The sequence below is a fragment of the Acinonyx jubatus genome, chromosome A3 (genome assembly GCF_027475565.1).
Source record: "Acinonyx jubatus isolate Ajub_Pintada_27869175 chromosome A3, VMU_Ajub_asm_v1.0, whole genome shotgun sequence".
NCBI lineage: Eukaryota > Metazoa > Chordata > Mammalia > Carnivora > Felidae > Acinonyx > Acinonyx jubatus.
In genome coordinates, this window is record NC_069388.1 from 98,878,510 (window position 1) to 98,891,036 (window position 12,527).

Sequence of the window (12,527 nt, forward strand, 5' to 3'; positions counted from 1 at the left end):
GCCCCTCCCTTGCTCATGCTCTGTCTCTCTCTCTCTCTCATAAACATAAAAAAAAAAAAAGATATGAATTCTAATGATGACAACAGAGTGCCATGTGGGGACCAAGAAGCAAGAGAACAAGTTCCACCTGGAATCAGAAGAGGTTTCCATGGAGACAGTGGCATTTGACCTTGAAGGGTGGAAAGGATTTCAAACAGGGGGTGACAGGGGCAGATGAAGGACCAACAAGAGCAGAGGCAGGAAAGAGAAAAGTCTAGAAATAGCAACTCTGTGTGCTATTTCTAGAATAGCACAGAAGGTGGTGCTGTGAGTGCAGTACAAGAGGAGCCAGAAAGGTAAGGAGGGACAAGACAGAAAGGCTAGGATCAGAGCTCAAATGGCAAAGGAGGAGAGCAGCAGTGACTATCTGGGTGGCTACTGCAATAGTCCAAGCCAAAAGGAAGGGTGTGGGGAAGAAGGCCTAGAGAAAGGGAAGAGATGTAAAATGGGCAGGACTTGAAGAGTAAGTAGGAAGAAGGAAGAGCATCAAAGATGACTGAGATCTGGAGCCTGGAGTTCTGGAGGGGGTGGTGATTTCATTGTCATCAGAAAGATGGGACACAAGAGGAGGGGTGGACTCAGAGTTAGAAAAATACTAAGTAAAGATACCAAGGAGACAAGGTGAGGAGTTCAGCAGAGAATCAGAAATGCAGTACTGGAGTCCCAGGCAGAGAAGCTAATCTGGGAACCAGGCATCAGGGGACAGCTGAAGGTGAGATGGTCCTGGGAGGGAGAAGAGAGCGAGGTGAGGCCCTGGAGAAATCCCACCCAACACTGCTGAGCAAGGGGAGGAGGAAGGGAGCTAGCAGGAGACAAGAGTCTGGAAGGAGGAGGTGACTAAGAAGGCGCCACATCACCACAGCCAAGAAGAAGCTCTTCCTGCTCACAAGTGATCTTGAAAACGCTTTCTCAGACCTCGTATGTTCAACCAGGCTCCTCTCCAAGACCAGGTAAGCAGGTAGGCTTCTCTCTTCCCACCTGGACCCTTGATGCATCCAGCTATACACAACCTCCACAGGTAAACTTGGAACAGAGAGGGGGCAGGAGACATCCGTGTGAGTTCCTGGCCCTCCCTCTTTAGCTGACTGGTGGCACTGTGTCTTCTGTTGTTTTACTCTCCCTAGCCATCTACCAGGTGGAGTGAGGTGCCATAGTCGTCCCAGCAGAAACACGGGAGAGAAGGGATCCAGGATGATGATGGGGTGTTGAATAATGAAGGCGAACATGGTAGAACCACACTGGCAAGAAGTCTTGCTTGGTTCTGATTCAACAAGTTGCAGAGAGCTTAGCTCGGGTGCAAGCTGATTTGCTTGAGAGACTTAGATGGCAGGCAATACTTCCCAACTTTTTCAGCAGGTTGTTCAGCAGTTTAGATAATCTTGGGGTTTAAAACTGGTTGCCATGGTGAAGTGTAAATATTAATTTTATGTCACACTGTCCTTAGCTAAAACAGAAGAGAGAAGGCCAACTTGATGTAACCCAGCGCAATGGCTTCAAAGTGTTCCTCAGCTACTGGATGGAGCAGACACGAGGGTGTGACAGTGAGGTGAGACACAGAGACATGGAGGGGATGGCAGTCTTTTCTTCTTCCTTGGAAATGCTTTCTGAGAATGAGCTGACACAGGGAAGTTTTATAGAAGGAAAATCAATACCTGCCCTCTGATTAATTGTAAACAGGTGGTTTGCACCTAATTAGTATTCAATAGATAGCCAGAAACAAAAAACAAAAAACAAAGGCAAGGAAAAATGACTCCAGTCTGGCCAGAAGCTGCAAATCACTGGTTTTATGAGCCTCTGGGAATGAGCTTCTGGTTCCAAAAATAAAGTTTCATGGTGGTTTGAAAGCAGTATTTTTTCAAGCAAGAAGTTTAGATAAGGCAGTGATGGATAAAAGATAAGGATAATAGGGAGGGGACTTTTTTTGTTTATGCCAAAAACTATCTCGTAGAGTTTGTTTTATTCTTAAGGCAAAATTGAGTGGGACTTTAAAAATGAGCAGGGAAACACCACAAGTTGTCTCTCTGTGGCTCTAGTACCCATGTTCAGGTGCCATCCTGTAACCGAGGCTTGGCTATCCCTTGGCAGCTGTTGACCATAACTGCAGGCAAAGTGCCTGAGTTTTGGCTGGCAGATTGGGGAAATGGAGGTCTTGGCATGAAAGCAGCACTGGGCCAAGGAAGAAGAAATAAAAGCAACACCATGGGTGATGCCATAGGTTGAGTTTCCATCTCCCTATTTTGCTGGTGAACCTCATTTAAGGAGGCCCCACAGTGCTGAGTGGGTAAGAGAGGGGTCCTGTCAAAGCCAGGGCACTGCAGGTGAAGGGGGGAAATAAAGGCAAAGAGAACCCAAGACGTTTCATAGAGGGCTTGGGGCAGTGCTGCCCAAGAGAACCTTCCGTGATGTTGGAAACCGTCTATATCTGTGCCAGCCACCTGCTACCACAGCTGCTGAGGATTGGAAATGGGACTAATATAACTGAGAAATTGAATTTTAAATTTACGTAACTGTAATTAATTCAAACGTAAGTAGCCGCACTGGACAGAGCGGGACTAGAGAATCAAAAACGTTTATTCTTCAGATCAACAAGGTTTGATGAGTAGCTATGAATGCAGAATGCTAAACAAGCAGGCACTGGTTCTTTATTTTGTTTTTTTCTAGGCAAGAAACAAAGAAAAGAAAAGAAAAGAATCTAGAGTCCCTCATCTCCAGAAGCTAACAATATAATAGGAAATATTAGATTCTAGGGAGAAAAACCCACACACAATCTGGGGAAGCAGAACCCCAAATCCACAGCACTCAGAATCCACTGCACTACTTGGAGCAGTGTCTTAACAGGTGACTTTAACAACAGAAGTGGTACTGGAGGAGCTGTTCTAAGGATCGGATCTCCAGGGGGAGTAAAACAACATTATTTTTCAAGTTATGGGACAAGTAAAAAGCAAGGTTTGTTTACTAGGTCTAAGAACGGGGCAGATGGAAGAGACCTAATACGTGCTTCCTAGTTCAAGAGCTATAAGGTGGCCTTGGACACCTCACAGTTTTAAAACTTTTTATCAATTGGTTTTTCTCCTCATGGTTTCTCTTTCTTGTGAGAATGTGTTTTGTTTATTTTAGAGAATTATTTTTATTTTTCTTAGATTTATTTATTTTGACAGAGAGGGAGAGCACAAGAAAGGGAGGGTGAGAGAGAGGGAGAGTAGAATCCCAAGCAGGCTTCATGCTGTCAACACAGAGCCCCACGCAGGGCTCAAACCCACGGACCTTGTGATCATGACCGGAGCCAAAAAACAAAACTCAGACACTTAACCGACTGAGCCACCCAGGCGCCCCTCTAGGGCATTATTTTTAAAAAGAGAGAAAGATTTCCAATTCTAGTCTTTAAAAAACCTGGGGCTCAATTTTCCCTCTGGGTGAAATGACTGGCTGGGAAACACCCAGTTTTGAGGCTCAGAGCGCACTCAGAGACCAGGGACGTTTAGGCCGATGGTCCTAGAGAAGGGTGTCCTCAGGAAGGAGACAGAGCAGTTTCATAGAAAGAAAAGATGCATCAACATTTCCCAGGGACAGAAACCCTGGGGAAAACTGGGGGTGGGAGGGGGATTAGTAGTCCTGGAGGAGAAACTTCCCATTTGTAATTGTGTTGTTTTCATTTTTCCAGTTCTAAAATAAAATATCAACGTTAATAACAACTTATATGTGTACAATACTGCTTACAAAATTTCTTCACTCCTGATGATGCAAAAACCCTGTAAACATCTGTTTCTTTTTTTTTTTTTTTTAAGGAAAGGGCTCAAATACAAGAAAAATTACAAGAAAATAAGTATTAACTAAAAGTGTGGCCACATGTACACCTTAAGCTAACATAATCTTACATGTCAATTATACTTTAATTAGAAAGAAAGAAAGAAAGAAAGAAAGAAAGAAAGAAAGAAAGAAAGAGTAACCAAAAGATCTTTTAAGCTCCACACTTTCCTCCTGGGGAGCCCTCAAAGGATGGGGAAAAAAAAGCAGAAGACAGAGGAGAAATGACCCTTCATCTAGTCACCTGATCCCAGCCTCCTTTTATTCTGAAGTAAGAGACAGTCTTTCGGTTACCTCACACTCTCTTGCATGTCCATCTGCCTAAAGGCAGTAGATGTTTAGAGTGAGAACTGATTTGTGAGTTGAGGGTGTTTTCTGGGAGGAGAAAGGTAGGGCCCAGGAGTCGTAAAATGGAGCCATGAGTAGGGTGACCATGGGTCCCTGTTTGCTTGGGCTTGGGTTCGTGTATATGGGTTCCTGGTGTAATTATTCCAGAAAGGCGTACTGGACTGGTTTGGACATTAAAATTTATGGTCACCCTAGTCACGGGTGATTTGGCAAAGTATCTTTTTTTCATAAAATTGCTCTATTCCTGTTATCACCAAGGTGGTTCAGGGCTCAGCTGGGTGCAATGCACTGTGCTGGGCTCTTTGTAGCATTACAAAGAGGGAGAAGAATTTGTATTCCCACCATAATATTTCTCAAGTGGCATGAAGTCTTGAGGAAATGAAACATTCACACACACACACACACACACACACACACACACACACACACACACCTCACTTTCTCATTCTCAAGGTTAATGCTTCTAAGAAGCCAAATCTGCATCCCAGGAATGTTAAAGAAGTTAAGTGTTTTAACCCTAATCACCTGTGCATTTCTGGTTCTGGATGGGGCCTCAGGCAGTGACCTGTTCAGAACTGGCTGTTTAACAATCATCCGGGCAAGTTGTTAAAAATACAGATTGAGCCTACTGCCTGAGATTCTGAATCAGCACATCTGAGAATCTATTAAAAAAATAAAAACAAAGCTTCCCAGGTGGTTTGGACATGAAAGCCAGATTTGGACTCACTGGTGAGTCATCATCCTTTGACCCCTGCCTAGAGCGATCCATTGTTGCTGTGGAAACCACTGATTTACTCCTCAGCCAGACTGGATTCCACATCTGTTTCAAAAATAGAGGGCATTATTTTTAGAAGACAAGATGTGTTTTCTCCCTTAAGGTATTTATATTTAGAGAGGAAAAGCAAAGCCCCCAAAAGGCAGAAAACTTTCTCATCTGAAACAAACTCAACAGGAAGCGGGCATCCTCACAACTTGAGCACAACTAGAAAGAACTAGTGAGCGGTTATTTCCTGAGGCAAGTTTCAGATTGTCTGGAGCTTCCTTCACGTTTAGTTGTTGTAAGGTGCCCGGCTGGAGGCTTGGGCTCACGGGGTTCCCCGCATGGTGTGAGGGGCTGGTGGCGGCTCGCCAAGATGGTATCAAGACTCTGGAGGCTCCAGCTTGAGGCAGACCTGGAAAAGGATGGCCCTACAGAATTACCATCGGAATAAAATTAACACACACGCAGTTGTATGGCTGAGCCACACTGAGCCAACCTGATAAATATACCGCACTTATGCTCTATGACTGAGCTGAGGAAACAGCAGCACCCATCTTTCTTCAGGCTTCAGAAGCAGAGGAGATGGGGTGGAGAGAGGAACTGACAGAAGGTTTCTGGAGCTTTATGTTGCAAAGTTGCCCTGATGACTTAAGAATTTAGCAAGTCAGAGTTCTCTTATCTTTCAGCTTAAGAAAGGAAAGCACAAAATGGTTACATCTCAAATAGAAGGATCTTGGCATTCGCTGCTCTTTGTAAATCCTGACACATCTCCTTGGGATACCACAGCAGAATGTCCCCTCCAAAGATACTCACTGGGATCCATCACCTTGCCAGCAACGATTGGACTAAGAGGGACACCTCACTACAGTTCTGTGTTATAGAAGGAGCTGGTCCTTCTCTGAATAGGAATCATTCCGTTTTGGTGTCCCTTCTCTTTCTCCCAGCCTTTGTCTGTAGAACTCCTTGACTTCAGGTAGACAGTACTTTTCAAACAAATGCTCAGCCCCAGTGGGTAAGTCTTTCTTCCTACTGTGCTTCTCTTGGGTCAGGACATAGAAAACCCAGCTTGGGCCCCTGATCCTGGCTGTCAGCATGCTCCATCTCACCATCCACTCAGAGCCCATGGAGCACCAAGGTCGGTATCAACTGACCTCTTCCAAAGCCTTTCACAAGTCTGCCCCCTTGCCTACAACCCTCACGCCACCACCTAGGACATATAGCTTCCCTTTGCTCATACAACTCACTATACATTAGCATAACTGCCTCTCCTCCATCCCCAGCCGACTGTAGACCCCTACTCCACATTTGGACTGGGGGTAAGGGACTGTCACCAGGAAACACAAGGCCATCTCCTGAATTTACTCTGAGGGAAGATGTCTACCAATCAAATTTTTCAGGGCTGAGCACACAATGAGAAATGGACATAATGACAAGGAGAACGTGACGTGAGAAGAAGCTAGAAGGAACACAGAGGACGTGAATGGGGCTGGATGGAAAAGAGAAGTGATGCTTACATCACAGACCAGAGTTTACTCTGAACCTCCTTCAGTGTTAATTGTGGCTGCTACAGGCATCCTCCTCCTCCATGTCTGTACCACTCACCTCCTCTGGGACCCTGGGTTCCTTCCCTCAGGTCAGGTGGGCCACATGAGCTTGGAGCCCACCCACTCACTCAGGTAGTCTCCCCACCTGGCTATTTTGAGTGTAGGTGACTCTCCCAGTGCACCCTGGGAAATTGTAGAGAAGAACTCACTCCCTCCCTTTTCATTTTCTCTTTCTCCCAGGCTTTACTCCAACTCAGTCAGAGGTTCTTAATCTGGGACCCACAATGAGTTTCAGGAGCTCTGGGAAACTCTTAACATCGCATACATCATTTGTGCATGTGTGTGCACGCACACACAATTTTCTGGGGGCGAGATTCACTATTTTTTCCATCAGATTTTCAAAGGGACCCCCAAAAAAGATGAGGAATCCCTGATTGGTCCTGAGCCTGCCCTGTCCCATTTGTGTGGGTGAAGCAGGGCATGCTGACAGGGTCGAGATCCTCCCATGGTTGTAGTGCTCAGGGCCCCACACAGTACCTTGGAAGCAGCCATCACGGCTGCTGTGGCCGCCACATTCAAGCCCCGCTTCCCAAAGTGCACAAGGGCATCATAACTTCGGTCTTTTGCTTGGACCAGGCAATCATCGATTTCCTGTTGTAGGAAAAACGGAGGCACACTGAGTTGGAAGGTTCAAACAAATCTCTGTTCTTTCTCCCTTCTCGTGAACACTGGGCTTGGCAGCTTGCCCAATCACGGATTCTCACTGGGACTGAAAAGTCACTGGCACTTTGGGGCGTGCGTTCAGAGAGGGGAAGGTAGACGGGAGAAAGGAAGGAAACAAAAGAGGTACAGGGAAGTAAAAAAGGAATTTTGAAAAAACAGCCATTTACCGACCCAGGAAGGTTTCCTTCTAGCAACACCCTACGATTGTTCCTGAAGCCCTCTAACCTCCCAGGGAGGCTCCAGGGGTCCTGGATGTAGACAGGCGTGCCATTCCACACACAGCCATCCTATCTGACACTGAAGGAACTGAGGGTGGAGAGAATGCCAAGAATGAAGCCTCTAACCTGAGACCTGCCACTAACTGGTTGTCAGGCTTTGGCAAGTGTTTATTTAGCCTTCTGAAAAATGAGGACAGTGATAGTACCTAATTGGTGGAGCACGGGGAGGATTACATGAGATCATTCCAGTAAAGTATTTAACACAGTGGCTGGTTTCAATGGAGTGAGAACCACTGTCATCTTTCTATCTCAAGGGGATCAAGCCCTTGCAGTTCTAATATTCTACAATTCTTAAGAAGTGCCTGGGTACTTCAGTCAGTCTGACTCTTGATTTCGGCTCAGGTCATGATCTCATGGTTTGTGAGATCGAGCCCCGCATTGGGCTTTGCACTGCCAGCATGGAACCTGCTTGGGATTCTCTCTCTCCCTCTCTCTCTCTGCCCCTCCCCTGCACGTGTTCTCTCTCTCTCTCTCTCTCTCAAAATAAATAAACTTTAATAAAATAAAATTCTACTATTCTGTAACTACTAAATACTATATCCAAATACCTCTCCATGTAAGATATTGAGGGGAGATATTAGGACACAGAAAGAGATACTAGTGCTATTTTTGTTGATAAGGGAGATTTTACAGATAATGAAATAAAAGCAGAGATGAGAAGTCATGCAGCATCATCCCCAGGGTAAGAGGGAGGTTGGAAAAAGGATTGAAGTCTCTCTCCTTAAGGGGCAAAAATAATGGTTTACTTTAGATCTGCTTCAACGCTGGCTTTTTCTTTCTGTTTGTTATGTTTGGGTTGTTATCACTATTGTAGGAGAACAGCTGTTTTGTAACTTACAGTAGCTCATTTTGGAGTTCAGTAACACAACGACACCTGGCCTCAGGCTCATTTGAAGTTCAGCACATTAGTGCATTTCCTTTGCTTTGAGGCATATCGTGGGTGAGTCAACCCCTGTGCATTCCTGGTTTAAGGCTTCCCCAGGAAGTCACCACACTAAGTTTTCATTGTGACCCCTGACTGACTCTGGTAGGGATTCTTGGCAGCTCTTAAGTCAGCCACCTTCACTTCAATGGAAATTAGATTGGTGGCTTCAGGGTGAGCCCAGCATCTGGGGAAAGGGAAACGGAAAGAGTAGGGATTTGACAACCAGGGGAAGAAGGAGATCCTATTCCTCAAAACCCACACTTCTGAGACAGGCAGTGCTGTATCCTAGTTCCTAAAAGGGTTCTCAGAAATGTCTATAGTAGTCTGCTCATGCAATTAACATGTTCCCTCAAAGCTTCCCCTGAGAAGTCCAAAGTACTCAACTTTCAGAGACAACAGAAATTGATATACAAAGCCACCTACAGTGCTCCTATTTTATGTTAAGAATCATATCCCAATCAGTTTAGAAGGTCATGTAATATAATTAATGAATGATATAATATTGGGCTCAATAATCCCACCCTTGGCAATTTATTCTAAGACAAGAAGTCAAAAGAAGAAATCCATCTCTATGTATTGTGGTGTTCATGAATCATGAATCAAGATCAAGTACAAACGGCTTATGTGCAAACATGTTTAAGATCTCAGACACAAATATTATATGTATATTAAGTGTTTTTGTTGTTTTTAGGTATTTGGGGTTTTTTTTTTTTTTGGTTCACTTAAAATTTTATTTTAAAGAAAGGTTTAATAGACTGCTATCCATAAAAAAGAAGTTACCAAAACAAATTAGTGAGGCAGAGGTAATGGATAATGGACTTTGCATTCATTATTGTATGAAACCTTAAAAAAAAACAAAAACCAAAAAACTATAGAACAAGTCACTGAAAGCAAATCCAGCAGATTAAGTTCAGCGGAGATGTTAAACAAAAAAATCATTTTACAGACAGTGACATTGTCTTATAAGAAGCTTAGAATTAAATTTCTTTTCAAGAGATATAAGTTGTAATTCTTACTTGAATTCTTACTTATTACTGACCCTTTCCTGCAATTTTCCCCGTCTTATTTTTCCCATCTCTGACATTAGACAAATCTATATTTTCATTGCCAAGATGTTTGTGAAGTACTCTGATGCAAAATAAACACAAAAGGTAAACAGCATGAACAAATTATTATGACTGTTCTCATTAGTACTTACCAACCGATAATTACAAAAACAGCAGGGATTCCACTGGTAACACATATTGTATCACTGAACAATAAAGCAACCCTGCACAAGAAATTTATTATCTTCCAGTCTCTGTTGGTAGCTGCCTGGGTACACACTCAAGGCATTTAATCTCTTTATGCCTCCACTTTTCTATGTTAAGTTTTAAAAGTGATTTTTAATAGTCTATGTAAAAATCAGATCTATAGAAGGACAGGAGCTGAGCATGATAAAAGGAAGGAAATTCAGTTTAGGGAGTTGAATTATGAGCAAATCTTTTGTTGTTTTTTGCTGCAAGGTACACAAATGTTTTTTAGCAAGTAATGATAAAGAAAAAAAGATGTTTCTTTTTGAGGATTTCACCACTATTTCTAAACATGTCAAAAAATAGATTAAAAAGAAGATTAGAAGGAACAAATTGTTGGGGGCAAATACGGCACAATCTAGGGTCCCCTACAATAAAACACTCTGTCCTTTTTACTTATCACTTGTAAATTTTTTACTCGCTGGAAGGAGTGACAAAGGCTTAGCAGCATAAATTACCTTTTCTTTTGAAGACAGCGTGGGATGTACAAACTTCCTGTATAGGAGGCTGGAGCCTTTTGTGTAGGGAGACAGCAGCCAGGCGACAAATGCTATTTTTAGTTCATAATAGAATGGAAACCTGGAGAGAGATGAGAAAATACACGTTCTGTTAGGTTCTCAGCAACACTGCCTGGGCCTATGAAGGACGAGCCCAGCACCTCTCGTGCCTGCCCAAGGCTGCAAGGCTCCCAGATTCCTCCTTTCTCCACCCATGAAGCTATACGCGTACACTTGCAAACACAGAGCAAAAGCCCAAGGCCTCTATTTTTTTTTTTTAATATTTTATTTTTATTTATTTTTAATTTTTTTAACGTCTATTTATTTTTGAAGGAGAAAGAGAGACAGAATGTGAGCAGGGGAGGGGACAGAGAGAGAGAGACACAGAATCCGAAGCAGGCTCCAGGCTCTGAGCTGTCAGCACAGAGCCCAACACAGGGCTCGAACTCACATACCGTGAGATCATGACCTGAGCCGAAGCTGGACACTTAACTGACCGAGCCACCCAGGCGCCCCTAAAGATTTAATTTTTTTAAGTACTCTCTATACCCAACATGGAACTCAAACTCACAACCCCAAGATCAAGAGCCACATGTTCTACTGACTGAGGCAGCCAGGCGCCCCTCAAGGCTTCTTTGGAAAGTCTGTTCTTGTTTTCATTTTTTGTCAAAGCCAGACAGGGATCCAGGTTGTCTCCAGCCATCACCCTGCGGGCTATGCCTGGCAACTGCTCGTGTTTCTTGCAGGGTTCTGCTTGTTTAGGTTGGAGCTGGGGCTCCAGCCACAGCCTGTAGGTTCGGAAGGCCATGTTCCTCTGTGCCCTACATCCAGTCACTCACTCTTCACTTGTGGCCAAGAAAGCACAAGCACCTGAAGGCTTTATAACAGGGAGGAGCTGACAAAGAATCTTCAGACTGAGAATAAAAGCCTCCCCTTCTTGGCTGGGACAGGAGCCAAATTCTTGACAGCAAAAAGGATGCTACTCACCCTGCGTAAGTCGACGGCAGGCAAAAAGGGCTTGATCTTTTTGGTGCCAAAAGAAAGAAGGGTTCAGGGTGCAGGTGACATACAACTCCAGAGTCTGAAGTCCTGCACACTATTCATTTATGCATCACAGAAACACTGACCAGCACCAACAAGTGTCAGCTTGTGCTGAGCGCTGTGTAGACAATGGTGAATAAAGAAGACCTGATCCCTGCTCTCTTGGAGCTTTTAGTCTAGCGGGAAACAGACAAGACTTTCTTGCACCCTTGGAACTGACAGTCCAGTCGGGAAAACAGTTTGATCAAATAATCACAAATAATATAGAATAGCAACCTGAGACAAGTGCTATAATGGGTCTCTGCCAGCTCACATGGTGCCTTTGTATATATAAGAAAAAGCCACCCCTCAACTGGATGCAGACCTGTGAGCACACGACTAGTGAACGAGCCTTCATTTGAACTTTAGCCCCACTTGCCACATTGGCCAGGTATCTTGTTCTATGAACAACCTGTGCAACAACACTTGGCTGTCCTGATGTGTACTGATACCATGTCTTTTTTGTTTTCTATATTCTGATGCTTTGACATCTTGGGCCCTTGCTGACTCTGGAGAGGGTGCCCCTCCTGGGATTAGCCAATTCCCAAAGATAGGAAACAACTCGCCCACAAGCAAGCCTTTCATATGCAAACTGACCAATCCAGAGCCCTTACCCCTACCACCTCTTTTGTGAGCTCACACTCTGGGCCACTCTCCAGCTGCTCTCACCATCCCAGGGCCAGGTCCCAGCCACCAAAGGACAGCCCCTTCACCCCAGAGCCCACTGAAATTATTCAGTCCAGCTAATCCTAAACATGTTTACTCTGCCTTGCGTGCTCCTTCCATGGAAACCACAATAAAGGTTCTTGCCCACACTTCCTACTTCTGCCTCTTGACTGACCTCATGGTGTGCTGTGCCTCCAGTTTCTAGGGATCTGTGATTTTAACAAACTTCTTCCTTCATGACAGTCATTTCTGCATCTATGCGTTTTACCATACCTGATTAAAACAAATCCTGGGTACCCTTAAAACATGATACTCTGAGGGAAAAGGACACCTGTGCTAGTCTGAAGAATCAGAAAAGTAAGTTCCTCCCATGTACCTTCTTTCCCAGCCCCCCTTCCCCCACCAAGGGAGCTGAAAATAAAGAGCAATTTCTGGCAAGTCAGTTCCGAGCCTTCAAGTCTCACACAGGACCCCCAAATCAGCAGCTCCACCCACTCAGCTTTCCTCATCCAGGTCTCTGGTCTGTCTTCTTCTGCCTCTGGCAGGCTCTTCCTGGATATTCCCTCAGCAA

General features: G+C 44.4%; 1 protein-coding gene across 7 annotated transcripts in view; it reads right to left on the bottom strand.

The window, feature by feature from the left end:
- Positions 1–12,527, bottom strand: part of REEP1 (receptor accessory protein 1) — a 112,319-nt gene that overhangs the window by 27,765 nt on the left and 72,027 nt on the right. For all 7 annotated transcript variants that reach the window (XM_053200870.1, XM_053200874.1, XM_053200873.1 and 4 more), the window contains exons 4-5: positions 10,172–10,292; positions 7,033–7,146 (exon numbers count right to left, since the gene is read on the bottom strand). In XM_053200870.1, coding sequence (XP_053056845.1) covers positions 7,033–7,146; positions 10,172–10,292 — 235 coding nt within the window. The remainder of the gene's footprint in view (positions 1–7,032; positions 7,147–10,171; positions 10,293–12,527) is intronic.